At 40.4% G+C, this 20,218-nt stretch overlaps 1 protein-coding gene across 2 annotated transcripts in view; it reads left to right on the top strand.

Moving 5' to 3' along the window:
- The window catches only part of grin2da (glutamate receptor, ionotropic, N-methyl D-aspartate 2D, a), a 124,503-nt gene that overhangs the window by 48,162 nt on the left and 56,123 nt on the right, over positions 1-20,218 (top strand). For both annotated transcript variants that reach the window (XR_016118582.1, XM_089022994.1), the window contains exons 3-6: positions 6,184-6,321; positions 9,456-9,722; positions 13,964-14,151; positions 18,126-18,263. Coding sequence is in view for 1 of the 2 variants with exons in the window: in XM_089022994.1 (XP_088879120.1) it covers positions 6,184-6,321; positions 9,456-9,722; positions 13,964-14,151; positions 18,126-18,263 (731 nt within the window). In the remaining variant the exon portion in view is untranslated. The remainder of the gene's footprint in view (positions 1-6,183; positions 6,322-9,455; positions 9,723-13,963; positions 14,152-18,125; positions 18,264-20,218) is intronic.

Here is a 20,218-nt window from a genome sequence, read left to right as displayed (position 1 = left end):
ACCTGACTGAGGGCAACAAAGACCAAAAACCTTATTCTTGACTTCAGATTTGAAAACTAGTTATTCATTAATTTGTTGTGCGCTGTATATGTAATATGTGGAGGGATTTAACGTTCAAATGGTTTGCCAGAATTCATCACGGCTCCTGAGAGGAAACCGTGTCTACAATGTGGTGCGCAGCAAAAAAATGAGTTTGACTCCTCTGCTGTCGTGTCATCATTTTTTGCAGGGGAAAAATATGCCTTTCCATCATATATTGTTTGAAGACATGTGTTAGAATTAAGCTTGCACAGTGATACCTCGGCTTACGAACTTAATTGGTTCCCAGAAAGTATGTGTAAGGTGAAAAGTTCCTCTGCAAAACATTTGTTTCTCATAAGAAACCATTAAAATGAGACTAATCTCTTCCCAGGTCGCCATAAAACATAGTTTTCCACTAAATAAGCCTTAAAACAAAAAAAGATATACCTTATTGTATGTATAATAAATGTGCTATTGGATTGTAATTAAAGAAATAAACTACTTATAATAAAGTCGTTTTATTTTTTACCTTTGTGATAGTCGATGATGTAGTTGCCTCTTGATGATATCCGAGTGAATACCCTCACTCACACGGACTCCTGCCAGCTGCTTTTCGTTAATCCAAATCTACAGAAGTTTTTCAACCTCTTCTATTGTCTCAAACTGTTGCTTAGACAACACAGAAACACTGTTAGCCACACGTAGCAATGGTCAACTTAGCATACTAGTACTGGGACGCTAAGTCACACAAACGCACACATCGTTCGTGTTTCTCGATGATCTCCTTTTTCTGCTCGACCGTAATTTTCTTTTGTATGCTCTTTGGCTTAACACTAGCCTGTGGTGGAGTCTTTTTCGGTCCCATAATAGCAAAAGTACTCCACTTGATAGCAAACCACGTCTGCACTCAAACTAGTCCGCCAGCCACCGTGGCGCTGTTCGACTGTGTGTTTCGGTTCGTCCGCCGAAAACTTGTTTGTATGCCAAGATTATATTCTCGCGAATTTAATGTACGTAAAGCGAAAAATTCATGAGCAAAACCGTTCGTTAGCCGAGGTATCATTCTATCTGGAAAAAAAAGGCAATGTTATCTCAGTTTGTTCTTGGTAACTTGCCACCAATGCCGCGTTTACTCATGGCCACGTAAGCGAGTCTCACCTAAGCGAGTCTCCAGTCGCCCGGGGTAGGACGTCCGTCGCACTTCGTACGTTTCCACGCTCACGTGTGATCCTCACCACAAAGCTTTTTCACACGCCGTTTATTAAATCACATCTAATTTGCATGTCGCCTTTACCGCTCATTTGCATATCAAGTGCTCTCCAACGAGCACCGAGCTGTCGGCGTCGCTTAGCATCAATTTACGCAGCTGGAGTCCGCGCACCGGGTCAGCGCGTACATGCGCAACTCTGCTCCCTCGCGTGAACACCAAACTCATCTTATTTGCTTTTTCCTTAACTACTTCGCAAATCAAATTTAAACTAATTGAAAACAAATTGCGTGACGCTTCGCGATCTCGTTACAGGATCATTCAAAATTTGTTTCTTTGTGTCTACAAATTTGTGCAAATTCCTCATTCTTTACATTCCATGTGTTTTTTTTATAAAGTCTATTATTAGTTTTTGGTCCTCATTAAAACACACCAAACGCTTATTTATTTATTTATTTATTTATTTATTTATTTATTTGTTTATTATTTGCTTGCTGATTTATATACTTATTTATGTAGTTCTTTATTGTTTATTTATTTATTTTATTTTGGCACATGTGTTTATCTATCTATTTATTTATTTATTTATTTATTTATTTATTTATTTATTTATTTATGCACATATGTATCTGTTAATGCATGCACATGTTTGTTTATTTATTTAGTCATCTATTTATTTACTTACAGTAAAGTCTCGTTATATCGATGTCGGATATATCGATAGTCCCGGTTATATCGATACTATTTCTATGCACGCACGGAGAAAATTACATGCAAACAGGGTCGGATATATCGATAGTCCCGGTTATATCGATATTTTTTCGGACTCCCTTGAATATCGATATAACAAGACTTTACTGTATTTATGTATTTATTTGCGTGTTGATTTATATACTTATTTTTGTAGTTGGTTATTTATTAGTTTATTTTAGCACATGTGTTAGTTTATTTATTTATGCACGTATGTATCTATTTATTAATGCATGCAAGTGTTTGTCAGCTCTACCTTACGCCACTGCTCCAACAACGGTCCTGTGCCTCAGTCGAGTTTCTGCACGCTCAACTGCCTCGACTGCCCTCCATATCCTCCCTGTCCTCACAACGATCCCTGCCCCGGACACTTTGGCATCTCTGGATCCAGAGTACTACAGATGTTCCCATGACCGTGCTACGATGAATTCCTCCCTGACTGAGCTGAAGGGGAGCCTGAGCTTGTTGGTTTTCCCGTACAGCCCAATGCTACTTAGGCTGCGAGGCAGTCCCAGCCATCTGCGCAGATTGCTGCTCACTCTTTGCTCAAAACCTTCCACCACAGTCATGGGGACCTCGTAGATTAGCAGCTGGTAGACCCAGGCCTTGAATCTTCCCGGGAGCCCAGACTTGTCTACTGTTTTTAACCAGCCCTCCAGTTCAGCGCTGGTTGCTTTGATGGCCTTGCTGTTATTCAGGCTGCAGTTTTACGACCTTGCCAAGGCTCTTCACTGGCTTCTCAGACACTGAGGGGATCTGGTGTTGTCCCAGCCTGAAACGGAACTTGTCTGTGAATTTCCCCTTCTTTAGAACCAAGGACCTGGACTTTGCAGGTTTGAAGCTCATGCGTGCCCACGCCATGATACATGATACCCTTGGAGGATCCACCTGGCTCCTGGTACAGCTTTTGTTGTCACTGTGAGGTCGTCCATAAAGGCTCTGATGGGAGGTTGCCTTACTCCAGACTTGCTAAGAGGGCCCCTGCATTCTGGTTCAGCCGCCTTGACCAGCATGCCCATAGCCAGTGCGAATAGGATGACTGAGATGGTGCACCCAGTGATTATGCCTACTTCCAGCTGGTGCCAGTCAGATGTCAGCTGGTTAGTGGAGACTCTCAAGCTGAACTTGCTGTAATAATCCAGGATGAGGTCTTTCACCTTCTGGGGTACATGATAGTTTGTGGGGTATGGAGCCATAGGCATTGGTGAGGTCCAGCCATAATACTGCCAAGTCACCTCTACTTTCTCTTGCCTGGGTTACCACGCCTGTGTGCTCCAGGCAACCAGGAACGCCCGATACTCCTCCCTTCTGCACTGACGTGTCGATGTACTTGTTGCTCAAGAGGAAGTTGGAGAGTCTTCTGGCTACAATGCTGAATAAGATCTTGCTCTCCACACTCAGCAGGAGATGACACGAAACTGGTCGATGTTCTCAGACCTCTCATCTTTGGGTATGTATACTCCCTCCGCATACCTCCATGACTAGTGGATCTTTCCTCTCCCCCAGATCACCTTCAGGGCCCTCCAAAGCCGATGTAAGAGCTTTGGGAAGTTTTTATATACCTTGTACGGTACTCCGCTGGTGGAGGTGGCATGGAGAGCAAGGTCGAGCTCAGCACCAGGCCAGGTTGAGACCTGACATCATCTTGGTCTCTGAGGCCACAAAGCAACTCTTCTTGCTGGAGCTGACGGCTCCCTGGGAGGAGAGGATGGAGGAGGCTCAGGAAAGCAAGAGGGAGAAGTACCAGGAGCTGGTGGAGGAATGTCGGAGGAACGGGTGGAGGACGAGGTGTATGCCGGTGGAGGTGGGCAGTCGGGGATTTGCCAGCCACTCCCTGAGCAAAGCCTATGGCACACTGGGCATAACAGGTACAAACCATAGGCAACAACGTGGAGGCAGCAGAAAGAGCCACCAGATGGCTCTGGTTGAGGAGGGGAGAGCCGTGGGGGCAGTGGAGCAGTAGCATGCCACTTGGACACAGGCCGGGGCCTTGCAAACCCCGGTCGGGTCGCCTGGAGGAGGGTGTCTGTTGAAAGACCCGAAACACCCAGTGATTCTAGGAATCAACACTGATGACGTGTCCAAGTTTGTGCATCAGTTTGTTTGTGCATCAGCAGATGTATTGTTAACTGCACGTATGTATCTATTTATTAATGCATGCATGTGTTTGTTTATTTATTCAGTCATCTATTTATTTTCTCATTTATGTATTTGTTTATTTATTTACTTGTTGATTTACATACTTATTTTGAAGTTATTTATTTGTTTATTTATTTAGGCACGTGTTTATATTATTTATTTATGCATGTATGTATCTATTTATTAATTCCTGCATGTGTTTATTTATTTAGTCATCTATTTATTTACTTATTTATGTATTTATTTGCCTGTTGATTTATATACTTATTTACAGTAAAGTCTCGTTATATCGATATTCAAGGGAGTCCGAAAAAATATCGATATAACCGGGACTATCGATATATCCGATCCTGCGTCGAACTGCATTAAACAAAAGCCGCCAAAAGAGGGCAGCCAAGCGCCATATAAGAAACGGAGCTGGCCATTAGCTCCCTTTTTTTTTGGGTGAGAGATGTTCCCCCAATGTTGCCTCAAAATGGCACATATAATTCTTTAATGATTGTAAACATGTATGCTTTAATCTTCAGAACTACAGTGTATTTGAAACATATTCATAACTGGATGTGTAACAAGAAAGCATATTATCCGAATCTGAAGCCATTGTTTGGATTCACAAGCAATGCAAGACGTCTTGGCGTGATGTCATTTTTATTTGAATTTGAATAAAAAGTGACATCGGCTGTCCTTTAATACACAGTATGGAATGTTAATAATTTTCAAAATCATCGCGCTTCAGCAGACAAAACAAGAAACATTGTTGCAAAAAAACGATTGCATTCATATACAGTACAGTGGGCATGTACATAACACAACAGGGAAACTGCAACGCTTACATCTTACTGTATTATGTATACAATTTAAAAAAGTCATCAATCTTCTTCTGCTTCCCATTTTTACCTTTTAACACAAACACTTCAATCTCGTCTGCTACTACACAAGTCTGAAAATGAAAATGGCTCTGCTACACGGGTGCTGGGCACGTAACCAAGTCACCTGACCAAGTCGACCAATGGCGCGACTGATGGCGTGACACGTAACCAAGACACGTGACTAAGTTGACCAATGGCGCGACCGATGGCGTGTCACGTAACAAAGTCACACGGCCAAGTCGACCAATAGCACGACCGATGGCGGCTCATGTGACCAAGTCGACCAATGGCGCGACCGATGGCGGCTCACGTAACAAGACACGTGACCAAGTTGACCAATGGCGCGACGGATATATCGATAGAAACAACAAAAATGGCCGGCGGGGGATGAAAAGAGCACCGTAATAACCGGATTATCGTGATAACCGGGTATCGTACTAAACGGTACTAATTATACATAAAAAGACTAGAAATGTGCAAGGGAAATGAAAATAGTATCGTAATAAGCGGTACTATCGATATAACCGATATCGATATAACGAGACTTTACTGTATTAAGGTATTTATGTATTCGTTTATTTATTTAGGCACGTGTTTGTTTATTTATTTATGTACGTATGTATGCATTTATTTATGCATGCACATGTTTGTTTATTTATTCAGTCATCTATTTACTTATTTATGTATTTACTTATTTGCTTGTTGGTGTATATACTTATTTATTTATTCGTTTATTTTGGCACACATGTTTGTTTATTTATTTTTGCACATATGTATCTATTTATTAATGCATGCACCTGTTTGTTTATTTATTTAGTCATTTATTTATTCATTTATTTATTCACTTATTTATGTGTTTATTTATTTGCCTGTTTATTTATTTATTTATTTAGGAGGAGATTGAATCTCAGGGAGGCACTCTATTTGTGTGATATCCTGCAACACCCAAAATATATTCAAATGATGTTTAAAGCTTGTGAATTTGTCATTTCATTTTCCTGAAATCAAATCCGTCCAAAAGTTATAACATATAAACTATGAAATAGACGATTTTTAAAAATGTTTTTTTTTCTTTTGAGGGCTGTGGGTTATACAATTTTATGGGAAAGTTGCTACACTTTTGATGATTTTTTTTCTGTCAGTCAAGTAAAATGTGTAATATTTTTTTTCTGCTCCCTTTGTGTTACTTTCAACCAGGGTTTGGTGTTTGAGGAGGAGAGGCCTCCACCCCCCAACCGCGCCCCTTTAGCCCCTATGCTGGAATTCATCTCGGCCCAGACTGGCGTTCCCGTCGTGGCAGTGGGCGGAGGCGCCAGCCTCGGACGTGAGCCGCAGGTACCAAATTAGCCTCCTTTATTTCCTGCTGTCATCCTACCCCACAGCTACACATTTTCCAGTCAATAGGTGAATGATACATTAGAAGAGGAAACCAAGTCAGCAGGTCCATTTTTTTTAAGAATGGCACAATGCTAGTTTGTCATCAAAGGAACACAAGATGAGAAAATGCGAGGCAAAATGAGTGCTTTGCAGCAGTGTATTGTGTTGCAGTAACACAAGTGTTACTGAAACACACATTCGCAAGCCACATTCGCAAGCTGCTAACTGTCACACGTCCCGCTGACGCTGGAATGACATTCAACATTTAGCTTGTAGTAGATGTGCACATTCCACCATGACATCCCTGATCCACTGCTGAAAAGGACGCTTTGATCCTCTTTCATCTAGAACTGCTTCATTTCACAAATAGGGTACAGAAAGTGCTGAAGAATGTATCTTTGTGTTGTCATATTATTTTTTATTTAGTTTTTTTTTTTTTTTTTTACTTTATGTTACTTCCGGATTGAGTGAATGCTGTCGCGTGTGGCTGCCGCTGCTCACCCACAGAAAAAATATCCTGTGACTGTAAAGTGTCCTTGAGAGTTTTGAAAGGCGCTTATAAATGACATGTATTATGATGATTATTATTATTATAAGAGGCTACACACCTGTGTTTATTATTATTATTATTATTATTATTATTATTATTATTATTATTATTATTATTATTATTATTATTATTAGTAGTAGTAGTAGTAGTAGTAGTAGTAGTAGTAGTAGTAGTAGTAGTAGTAGTAGTAGTAGTATTGTATTATTATTATTATTATTATTAGTGGTCGTGGTCGCGGTCGTGGTCATAGTAGTAGTAGTAGTAGTAGTAGTAGCAGTAGTTGTAGTAATATTGTATTATACAATATAATATTATATTGTATTATATTACATTGTATTATATTATATTATTTTAGATTGTTTTATATTATTGTACATTCAACAGTAGCCAAAATGGAACTGTATAGTGCCACTTAGCAGTTTTTTTGACGACGATACTAGTGCAGCGTGTTCTACCGGAAACAAATTCCTTGTGTGTTCTACATACTTGGCAATAAAGATGATTCTGATTCTGATTCTGATTATAATATTGTATATTATATTAAGTATCATATCTTATGGTATATCATATTGGATTGGATTGGATTTGCCTTTATTAGTCTCACAGTGGAGAAATGTACATTTCACAGCAGCAAAGTGATGAAAGGAATGAAAGTAGAAAAACAAAATGCATGAGCTGCTGGAAAGGCAGCCACCCTCGCTGATATTCGCTCATATTATCGCTATCGCTGATACTCATATTAAAACACATCATATTATATTATACTTTATGATATGATATGATATGATATGATATGATATGATATTAATAATGATAATGATAATTGCTATTATATTTTTAGAAGATGTGCACATAATTTTGCAACCAGTGGAGTTGCAGGCAACCACCCGCGTTTCCAGTTTTTAATGTCGTGTGCAGATGAATATTTTCTTTTCTCTATTAATTTTCTTTTCCCACAAATTGGAACTATCCGTCAGCCTTTACCCCCTCCATCGTCTGTTATTTTCCACGCATGACCGAGCAATTGAAATGGGCGAAAAATTAGCTTGAGAACCAATCAATCAATGTGCTTCAACGGTCATAAAGCTCCACTTCCCCTTTCTCCTCACTCCAGGCGGCAGGCAGTGCAGCTTTGTCACCTCAAGGTTGAAATATTGAAAATACATCTGATTTGTTATGCACTTTACCTTCACGGATGTAAACGTGCTACAGAGAAGCACGGTGCAGTTGACAGATGTTGTCATTTGATCAGAAATCCGATGTTGGGCGGGGTGTGTATAATCTTCATTTGTTCTTTTTAAATCTTGACACTTGTCGTCTGCCGGATGGAGGAAATGTCTGATAAAAGAGTATTTTGTGCTGTCTCTGATGTTGTCTGCTTCTCGCCTGTCACACTTTTAAACCTAATTCTAGAGACAGGTTAACTTCTGAGTGTTAATGTCAGGGTTGTTGCCCACCTTCAAGCATCCACTACACACCACTAAGCACACTGTAAAGAGAGTTTTAATCAGTCTCCATTTAACAAACACAAAGTTGAATTTAATCTAAAGCAAGTCTAATAGCCTTATGTGAAATGTCCTTAACGGGCTAATTGAAATTAGCATCAATTTTCAAGGATTTCAACACAAACGGAGCAGCAACATATACAAAGTAGTTATGTGTAGTTCGAGAACGAGCCAGTTCTTAGAGTCGGAGCGCTGAAGTGAACGAAGAGAGCCGTTCCGAACAAGAAGCTGACTTTTTTTCTCCTCTATTCCCGCCCCCGGTCTTTGGTTAAAGCCGCGCGTGATTGGTCGATATCCGTGGTAGAAGAGGGAGGGGAGAATTACAGACACACACAGCAGTGGGGAAAAGGGGGGGGGGAATTCGGGTAGAAAGGTGGATAAATGTGATCACATTATGCTGTTATTATTATTCAATTACAGTAAAGTCTCGTTATATCGATATCGGATATATCGATAGTCCCGGTTATATCGATATTTTTTCGGACTCCCTTGAATATCGATATAACGAGACTTTACTGTATTATATTTTTTACTAGTTGGTATGATAGCATTATTAATATGAAAAGCAAATTAGTGACAGCTGATCATCAGACCAGAGTAACCCCAGGGAAAGTGAAAGTTAGTGTATGCTCTCGCACATAGAAATCAAGCCATATAAATACAAATATTTGATATAGTGTGTTTTTTACATGAGTAATTTGTTTTTCACATAGTTTTACATGATTTTTGGGAGGTATTTAATTTAAGCAACAAAAAAATCTTGTTAGAGAGCCGAGCCAAAAGGACCGGACCTCTGAAAAGAGAAATCACTAATACAAAGAGAGTGTGTGCCTCTTCTTCTTGCACAGTTTTGCTACTTCTCGCTCAGTGCTGCTTTGACGTGTTGTGGCAGAAGTTGGTACTACACCTAAGTGTGCGCAGTCATCCATTTCGATTTATGGAAAGTTTTAGAAACGTTTAGCTAATCCAGGAAGTATTTAGATAAATATTTAGAAGTCACTAAATGGCTCATCGGTTGTGAAACATGTCGCCGGCAGGAAAGCGGCTCCATCTACCTGCAATTCACCTGCTCGACGGCGCTCCAGTTGGAGGTGATCTTCGAGGTCCTGGAGGAGTACGATTGGACGTCCTTCTCTGTGGTCACCACTCGCCATCACGGCTACGAGGAGTTTCTGGACATGGTGGAGGGCATGACGGACGGCTCCTTCATCGGCTGGGAGAGGAGAAGTGTTGTGGTCCTCAATGTCACAGACGACCCCGGCGGCGCCCGCACCAAACGTGTGCTCAAGGACAACGAAGCGCAGGTGAGTGGGCGGTGAGAACGGCACTTGTCACACACAACACTTCAAGAATCCAATTTCTTTTGGTATTTTGTTCAAATGACACGGTGACTGTACAATTTAAAAAAGAAAAAGAAAAACTACCCATTGGTTTGGGAATTTTGTGACGGAGAGTGTGGAATGCAGAGATTTGAGAGAAATGAGAAAAATAGTGTGAGTGTGTGTGTGTGTGTGTGTGTGTGTGTGTGTGTGTGTGTGTGTGTGTGTGTGTGTGCACGCTTGTGTGCGCGTTTGTGTGCGCGTGTGTGTTTGTGCGTGTGTGTGTGTGTGTGTATGTATGTATGTATGTATGTATGTATGTATGTATGTATGTATGTATGTATTTCTGTCTGTCTGTATCTTTATACTGTATGTGTTTATTTATTTGTTTGGTTTGTTATTCTTTTTTTTTAAAATAGGTTACATTTGATTCACAGTGGATCGGACCAGTTTTCCGTGCATCCAGCAGCTTTTTAAATCATTAATGTGGGCGCTCAGTGTATTGTACATACTGTCCAGTTGGTATCATGAATATGGAACGTGTTTGGCTGAGGTAGCAGTTCCTATGTCTGCTGTTTAAAAAAAAAATCTATTTAATTTGGAATTCCTACGCTGGCTGGGGGTGAGCAATGAATCTTTTTTTTAATGCCTCATCATTCTCTTGCTAATCAGTTCTCTAATTGGCTTCCAGCAGAGGTAAGCCACCGCTAACATTTATAAATGCTTTTGTCTTCAAACATGGATCGTGCATTTGGATACGCAACTTTGAAAATTCCCTTTCAGAAAGGCGAACGCAGCGCAGTGGATTTATGGCCAAAGCTGCCACTGTGTTTATCTTCACGTCGTTATTCATCAAATATTGAAGAGGCATCCAGGCTGACAGAATGCACTCTCAAGGCTGCGTTCATTGACAGTTTTTTTTGCGTCATAGTCTTGGTGAGCCAACCAAGCGAGACCACACTGTCACATTTCGGCGGCGGTGGATGAAAAATGCCAAATATCACAGGCGAACAACACGCCACCCAAAACGCACAAACACGTCTTAAAATTCTGATCTGTGAGCGTGCCGAACAGAAATTCAACAAATGGTAAATGCTATTCGTGATGAAATGATGAACTATTGAACTATGGATGGATGCATGAACTGATGGATGAAATATGGATGATTGATAAAATGGATGAATGGATAAAACAACAGCTGTCTAAACTTGACACATGGCTGATAGATGAATGAATGTTGGATAGAGCAAATGGACAGTTAGATGAATGGATGAATTTAATTCCAGATGCATGAATTGAAAGTGACAAATGGCGAGTTGGTGTCTGAATGAAAGACCAGTTGGATGAACTACTGAATGAACACATCGAAGAACTCCAAATGAGAGGAAGAAATTATGAAAGATGGAACGTGAGCGGATGAAATGATGATGTACGGATGGCTGACGAAGCGGTTGAATGGAATGAATAATGAATGAAGCAATCATCCTCGTCATCCTCGCGGCTTTCATGGCTTTTGTCGCTATTCTTTTTAATCAGACGTTTAATTGTTGCGCTGAATAATTGATGCAGGCCCTGCAAATGAATCAAAATGAAGTGTGGCGCGTGCGAAAATGTACCCCCCCCCCCCCATTATAACAAAATAATGACTTTCTCGCACACTGCTTGTGTACTTCATTGAACGTCACGTTGTTATATCGGAACATGTTCTTCTTTTATGGACCATGGAGAACGGTTGACTGTCCAGCACCGTCACCCCCCCTATAACCCCTCTCACACACACACACTTTTCAATCTTCACTGGGCTTCTGCATCAAGAGAACATCTCTTTTTCTTTGACACGTGCACAGAAGTCATTATCTGGTACGGTAAGAAAATAGAAAAGGCTCCGAGACGGATCCCTGAGAGCCGTTGAGCTTAGATCAATATAACATTTCATCCTCTCTTTGCTCTCTTGATATTTGTACGTAATATATTTTTGTCTTTTTCAATAAGAGCTGTAAAATGTAGCATCAGTCCCATTCTAAATGTGAGCCCGGTGCATCGCAAAAATTTGTGGAGTCTGAATAATGTGTGCTTCTTTCGAGTGTCGACTGCTCGTGCTTGTCTCTCTGGTGTCGTTTCATTTTGGTGCAAGTGCCCCCCCCACAGCCTTGCCCCTCCACATCCCTTACCCCTTGAGCCCGGCTGCCACTTTCAGTGGTCGCATGTATTTGAAATGTACCTCTTGGGTGTCATTAGCAAGTGTCACCGGAATTCAGTACAGTGCTTTCAAGTGTCATTTTCCTGGCAACGGAACTGGAATGCAGCGTGATGCATTCAAGTATCCCGGTATTTGAAGCGGAGGTCTCATTTTCCAACAAAGGTGACCCTAAGGCAGTGCGGTGCTCTTATGTATTTGAATCAGGTCTCTCCGGTGTCATCTCGGTTATTAACTCATTCACTGCCATTCACAAATGTACTGTATTTATTCAAGTATAACGCACACACGTGTATAACGCGCACCCCTTGTCAATGAAAAATCGGTAGAACATTTTGTTTCACTTTTTCTCAGCTCAGACCAAGCATTCTAAGTGACAACACATGTGCCCATGATAAAAATCATTTATTAACAATGTAAACCTCCTCACTTTGTTCGTGTAACAGTATATCAATTAAAATATAAAGAACACTGAATCAAAACTGTCGATATTGGTGATTGTGCAAAACAGCAATGCTTAACTCACGTTTCAGTGTGGGCGAGGTGAGGAAAGGAAATGAAGCGTAGCTAAAGAAATGGTCATCAACAATAAAGAAAAAGGAATGCGCGTGATCAATTTTGTGCGTAATACTCGAATAAATACGGTATTTAGGAATTGAAAATATAACGTATTTATTCGAGTGCCATTCCCGAATTTGTCCGTTATTTTTTTCATGCTTGGGTGCCGATAAAGTGCTGTTCAGACCTCTGGTAATGTTTTTCCCTTCCAAGAGGGGGAAGCATTTCCTTTTTTTCCCATGTCAGCGCTTTGTTACAGCTTCAGCTGTTGTTAAAGCGCTATGTAAACCTATACATACTTATTGCATTGTATTTTGTACAGCCACCCTCATTTCAAGCCCATATAACTCCAGACCCATGCAATTTAGGTATTACCTCTTATTTTCTGATGAAAGGAGAGATTCTAAGGTTTCTAATGCTGTATTGAATGTTTATGTGATCCTAAAACTCAATAATCTGTGGGTCCTAGAATTCAAATAACAATGACAAAAACCCTGGCACAGGAGTGGACACATTTTTGCACATGTCTGGCAGTGAATGAGTTAATCAGTGACGTGCGGTGAGCTTAATGGCTGGTGAGGCACTGACGTAATCACTGACGTCACCACTCGTCTCTACTTAGTATTTGAACGGTAAATGTGAAAATTCAGCGATTTAGAAAAAAATCCTAAAACGGTGAAGTTAAAGGACAATAACTTTAAAGTACAAATCACTAAATACATCTAACTGTTTAATTTATTTTTTCATTTGATATTTCCATGACAGCTTTCCATGATAACAGGTGAGGCACTGCCTCACCTGCCTCCACTGACTGCACGTCACTGGAGTTAATGATAGCTAAACGAGTCGTGGTTGTTTCAGGTGTCACTGTATTAAAAACAAATCTCTCAATTGCCTAAAAGTGAAACCCGAATCCCGGTGATCCTTTCAGGTGTCACTGTTAGTGAAACAATTCTTTCCGGTGTCATTTCATTTTGCAGCGAATGCGGCACGGCACTTTCAACTCAGCTTGGAGAAAGAAAAAAAAAGTTATTTCCCACCCAGTCTAACCTGAATGCACCGTGACGCTTTCATCTGTCACTGTGTTTTGAACAAGTCCCTGCAGAACTATTAACTTCCAGCAAATGTTACCTGAATGTATTGCACCGCTTTCACGGAAAACGAGTGTAGCATGAAGCTTTTAAACGTGACTTGGAAATAAATCTAAAATTTCCCGGCGATTGGAACCCAAATGCACCGTGATGCTCTCGACTGTCTCCCAGTCGCAGCGTCATTTCACTTTGCAGCAAGTGGACATAGCAAGGGCAAGAGAAATCTGCCACCACTATAAACTGAATGCACCGTGATCCTTTCAAGTGTTATTGTGCTTTCAATCCGTTTTGTCAATCACACTTTTTCATTTTCAAGTGACCGCAAGCGGAAGGTGACGCAGTGTTTTCAATTAGCCCCTGTGTCTGTGTGGCGTACGTAGGTGCGTCTGCTGTACTGCTCCCTGGAGGAGGCGGAGCTTGTGTTTCGAGCCGCCTGGGCGTCGGGTCAGGCTGGTCCCAGTCACATGTGGTTCGCCGTGGGCCCGGCGCTGTCTGGGCTAGGTTTGGAGGGGCTGCCCAAAGCCTTGTTCGCCATCCGGCCTCAGGGATGGAGGGACGAGCCTCGCAGGTACTGCACTCATTTTTTTTTCCCGCCGGTGCTAGCGTGCGTGTGAGCAGTACATGTTTAATCGGCATGTTTTTGGATTGGTTTATGCAATACATCCAATACGCATGTTTATTTATACTGCCTCGTGCTTTCACACCACCTGCAGCTGCAACAAAACGCTTCAGATTCTGATGATGACGACTTGGATTGGATTGGATTAGCCTTTATTAGTCTCGCAGTGGAGAAATTTACATTTCACAGCAGCAAATTGATGAAAGGAAAAGGAAAGGAAAGGAAAGGAAAGGAAAGGAAGAAGTATACAAGCAAAATATACAGGATCTGTTGTAAAGGCAAGCCACTCCTGCGGCCATCTTGAAGTCAAAACAACAACAACAAAAACAAATAATGTGACACAACAAAAAAAGACAGTAATTCAATCTAAAGCACTTTCTGCACCCTCTTTGTTGTATGAAGCAATTCTAGATGAAAGAGGAGAGGCTCAAAGCGTCCGTTTCTCCAGTGGATCAGGGACGTCATGGTGAAATGTGCACATCTGCTACAAGCTAAATGTTGAAAGCAAACACGAAGCTCCAGACGTAGCTGTTGACGAAAAGATACTGTCTCACATCTCCTGTCCCACGTAAATCCGCTTCAATTCCAAGCTGCGACAGTTCCACATACCCCACGGTGCTCTGTGCTGACACTCCTTTCTTCTCATCGCGGGCTCAAATCGGGCTGAACATAGCTTCAATCTATTCATGTCGTTCATTAAGTTGATGATGGAGTGAATGTGTAAAATTTGACAGATTTGCAATTTTATTTTCACTTAGTAACTGAAAAAATAATTTTATGTGACAAACTAACAACATGATAAATGTGTACCCTTTTCCACACAGATTGTCTTCATAAAATTGGATGAAATATGTCACTTCTATTTGTTTCCTTTTTAACTCATTCACTGCCATTCACAGATTTATTTGGGAATTGAAAACATGACGTAGAGCGCCATTTGCGAATTTGTTCGGGTTTTGTTTTTGTTCTTGTTTGGATGCCGATAAAGCGCTGGCCATGGCCTTTTCCCCTTCCACAAGGGTTCCTTCCATGTTAGCGCTTTGGATCAGCTTCAGCTGTTGTTCAAGCGCTATATAAACGAATGTGTATGTAATAACGCTCTCCTACTTACGAACATTCCAGTTATGAACAACGGTATATCCGAACATTTTTGCGGGGACTCGAAAAATTCAGAAAAATGTCCGGACAGAGATGCTGTAAGTTAGATTTTGTATTGCGTGCCTTTTTCTGAGTAGTGCTTCTTTCCTAAGCTCCACTTGTACATATCTTTATAGAGCATATATTTTATTAAAGGACAACCGACGTCACTTTTTTGTTTCCTAACTGACATCAGAAAAGCGTTTTATAGTATCTAAAATACCCAAAACACGCATTATGATTTTTTTATCCAAATGCAAAACACCAATAAAAATGACTTAAGGTGTCCAAAATCTGCTAAAAATTGAGCTGCGAATTGGGCATTTTCAGAAAGTCCATGACGTCACGTCATGTCTTGCATTGCTGGAGAATCAAAACAATGGCTTCAGATTCGGAGAATATGCTTTCTTGTTACACATCCAGTTAAGAATATGATTCAAATAGTTCTGAAGAGGAAAACATACATGTTTGCAATCGATTAAATAATTTATTCTGTGTCATTTTGAGGCAACATTGGGGGGGAATGGATTACCAAAAAAGAGGCAGAAAATGGCGACCGAGCTTCTGTGAGGAATTAATGAGCCCATTTCCACAGGCTGATAAATTCCTTATATGGAGCTTGGTCGCCCTCTTCTGGCTCTTTTTGGTGCAACATGACGTTTTCAGACCAAACAAGCACAGCAAAATGCATTGACGTGATGGAAGGACTGCTACAATGTGTTCTTTTTTCGGTCAGGGGCGTACTTAACTCAATAATAACTCAAATAGAGAGAAAAGCTAGCTAGCTAGCTAGCTAGCTAATACATAGCTAGCTAGATAGCTACTTATAGCACTGGAGCAACCTATGAACAAATTCACCTTTTGGAACATATCTCGTTCTTAAATTCGAGAGCATCTGTATATATTTTGGACAGCCGCCGTCATTTCAAGCTTATATATCTCAAGACCCATATAATTTAGGAATTAACTATTTTTTTCTGATGAAATAAGATAGTCTAAGGTTTCTAACGCTGTCTTGAACGTTTATGTAGTCCTAAAACTCAATATTGTGTGGGTGTTGGAATTTGAGTGACAGTGACAAAAACCCTGGCACTGGAGTGGACACATTTTTGCGCATCTGGCAATGAATGAGTTAAGAATATTTTTCTCTATTATAATTGGCAAAAAGATAAAAACAGTTGGACATGTTAAAATGTTCTTACATTACCAAGGTATAAAACAACAATGATTTCAGCACTTAATTATTTTTGATTCTATTTATATATATTTTTTTATTATTATGATAGTTATTATTTTTTGTGTGTTTGTATTCCATCACACTTCCTATATTTGCAAATAAAAAATATATGCTAAGATGCGTTTCTATCTAGCTGGCTATCCATTAGCTATCTAGCTGGCTAGCTATATAGCTGGCTAGCTATTTTGCTAGCTAGCTATGAGCTATCTATCTGGCTAGCTAGCTGTTAGATATCTAAAGGCGCTTGAAATAAAATGTATTATTATTATTATTATTATTATTATTATTATTATTATTATTATTATTATTATTATTATTATTAGCTAACTAGCTACCTTTCTATCTATTTGAGTTATTCCGGGTTGAGTGAACTCTGGCACGTGTGGCTGCCGCTGCTCATCCAGACAAACTTATCCTGTGACTGTAAAGTGACCTTGAGAGTTTTGAAAAGCGCTTGTAAATGAAATGTATTCTTATTCTTCTTCTTCTTCTTCTTCTTCTTCTTCTTATTCTTATTCTTATTCTTATTCTTATTCTTATTCTTATTCTTATTCTTATTCTTATTCTTATTCTTATTCTTATTCTTATTCTTATTCTTATTCTTATTCTTATTCTATTTACAACTTCACCGACAAAGCCCACCATTTAAAAAAAATGTAAATTTAAACGTGGCCCTTCAGCGCCGAGCAGCAACTGAATAAAACACGCGTGAATGCATCGTCGTGGTCTTTTGCGCATGACGCTCAAAGTATGTTGACGACCCGCATTGTTTACCGCTGCGGCATTCGTGTGGCTGGGTTGCTTTGAAAAATACATGAGTGAGAAAATAAACTCGGCATGAAGACAAACTAAATTTACAAGCGGGCGACCCTTTGCCTTTTCTTTTCTTTTTCCTCCCCGTGGCGTTGGGAGCGAGTGGCCGTCTGACGTGTTTGTTCATGTGAGACAAAAGGGCTGCTATTGTGTCAATTGGGTCTCTGACATGACGTAATTGTAATTGTGTGTGGAAGGCGTGCGGAGGGGGTGCTTGTAATGTGCACCGATGGCTTTATCATATCAACACGGCCCCCCTGTGTGCCATTTCACGCTAAACTGCGGCGAAAAAGCCTCTTAAGCGGTCGCCAGCCGGTCAGCGGAAGCGACACGTTCCTTGGCACCAATATTCCGCAAGATCTTGACGACGTGCTACTTTTGTCCAAATTAAGTTTTTCATTTCGCTTCAACATAATACAGTAAAGTCGCGTTATATCGATATCGGTTATATCGATAGTCCCGCTTATTACGATACTATTTCTATGCACGCACGGAGAAAATTACATGCGCGCAGGGTCGGATATATCGATAGTCCCGGTTATATCGATATTTTTCGGACTCCCTAGAATATCGATATAACGAGACTTTACTGTACCTTGACACTAAGAGGCACAGCATTACTTTTTTTCCTTGGATGAATCTTCTCATCTCTCATCAACTTAGTTCCTGAATACTAAAATACCACAGCATCTCTGGTTCCAGTGTCCCGGTCATGTGTCTCTCTCGCCCCCCGTAGGCGCATCGCCAAGGGGGTGTCGGTGCTGACCCACGGCGCCGTAGCGCTTTGGCGAGACCAGGGCGCCGCCGGCCGGGCACAGTCCACGGGAAACTGCCACAGCGACGGCAACCGAACGCGAGTGGGGGAGAGAATCAGGTGAGCGCGAGGCCGTCTGCACATTTGCACTGCTCTGCGACACGTCAGCAGGTGGGTTAGCGATTTTCCAATTTCAAGTGTGCTTTTGCCATCAGTCCGAATGCCCACACAAACATCTTTGTTTGTTTATGTATGTATGTATGTATGTATGTATGTATGTAAGTATGTACTTATTTATTTATTTATTTATTTATTTATTTATTTATTTATTTGAACACCATGTTGTCATTCACAATGCGGGGTGCAAAAAGTTCGCAAACCCTTAGACCAATGAGCTAATTGGAGTGAGAAGTCAGTAACATGGGATGTAATCAATAAAATGAGATTGAAAGTACCTTATTCAACAACAACAACAAAGCACACCAATTTGAAGTTTGCTGAATTGTCTGATGTGAAGCCCGCCTCACACAAAAAAAGCGCTCAGAAAACATACGATTAAGGAATGTTGACATGCATAAAGCTGGGAAGGGTTACAAAAGTATCCCCGAAATCCCCCAGTGAGACAAATTGTCTGCAAATGGAAAAAGTTCAACACCGTTGCTACTCTAACTAGCAGTGTCCATCCTGTCTCGACTATTGCCCAAGAAAATTGCTGAAATTAAACTGTTTTTAGGTCATTATTAATGAAGCAGGAATCAAAAGTAAAAACGAAAAGATTCTCGAGGGGCAGTCAAGGGAGAAGAGCCAAGAGGGAAGAGAAAGTTGGGGCTTGTTGGGAGAGCTTTTATCAATACGGACAGAATGTGACGTCATTTAAAACTCGACAGAATTTGACATGATGACAGAAAGTAAGAGAAAATAAAACAATGTGAAAGGAAATAGAAAAGATGTTTAAAATGTGTTTGTATAGCGAATCGCCCTAACAGTTTTGTAAATAGCAATTTCATGTGTAAAAAAGGAGGCGGAACTGTTGTACAGTCATGGAAAAAAAAATTAGTGACCTTCTACCAGTGTCTCAGTGTGCTGAATTGGATCTGGATTGGATTTGCTTTTATTAGTCTCGCAGTGGAGAAATTTACATTTCACAGCATTTCTATTCGCTAGGTATTAGATATTTATTTGCTAGCTATTAGTTATCTATTCGCTTGGTATTAGCTAGCTATTAGCTATCTATTCGCTAGCTAATCAGAATCAGAATCATCTTTATTGCCAAGTATGTAGAACACACAAGGAATTTGTTTCCGGTAGAACGGTAATGGCTATCTATTTGCTAGGTAGTCACTATCTATTCGCTGGGTATTAGCTAGCTATTACCTAGCTATTACCTAGCTATTAGATATCTATTTGCTAGGTATTAGCTAGCTATTAGCTATCTATTCGCTAGCTAATAGCTATTCGCTGGTTACTAGCTATCTTTTGCTGGCTACTAGCTATCTATTCGCTGGTTAATAGCGATCTATTCGCTAGCTATTAGCTATCTATTCACTAGCTTGCTGGCTTTCTATCTATTTGAGTTACTTCCGGGTTGAGTGAATGCTAGCACGTGTGGCTGCCCACAGAAAAAAAACTTATCCTGTGACTGTAAAGAGACCTTGACAGTTTTGAAAGGCGCTTAGAAATGAAATGTATTATTATTATTATTATTATTATTATTATTATTATTATTATTATTATTATTATTAAATGAGGACAAAGAGTGCTTTGGTACATGCACCTTACGGTTATTACCCGGAATATTGACTGCTTGTATGATATCCTCAAATAGTTGGACCTCCTAGTGTTACAGGTGCAGCCCTTTAAGGGGTAAAATTGGCCAATTGCAGTGCCAGAAACATGATTTTTCTGCTACTGCTTCATTTGCTTGATTATGATGGTAAAAAGTGGAATTATGGATGGTTCTTAACCTCGATACTGAATAAATGCTTGTCATAATCAGGTGAAAAACAGCCTCGGTTTGAAACATGGAGGCTGAAATGAAAATAGCGTCTCAAGACTTCGGTTGACCTGGTTGGAGG

This window comes from Hippocampus bargibanti, linkage group LG20 (assembly GCF_051943395.1).
Source record: "Hippocampus bargibanti isolate YZ-2025 linkage group LG20, ASM5194339v1, whole genome shotgun sequence".
Classification (NCBI taxonomy): domain Eukaryota; kingdom Metazoa; phylum Chordata; class Actinopteri; order Syngnathiformes; family Syngnathidae; genus Hippocampus; species Hippocampus bargibanti.
This window is presented reverse-complemented; position numbering and strand designations above follow the sequence as displayed.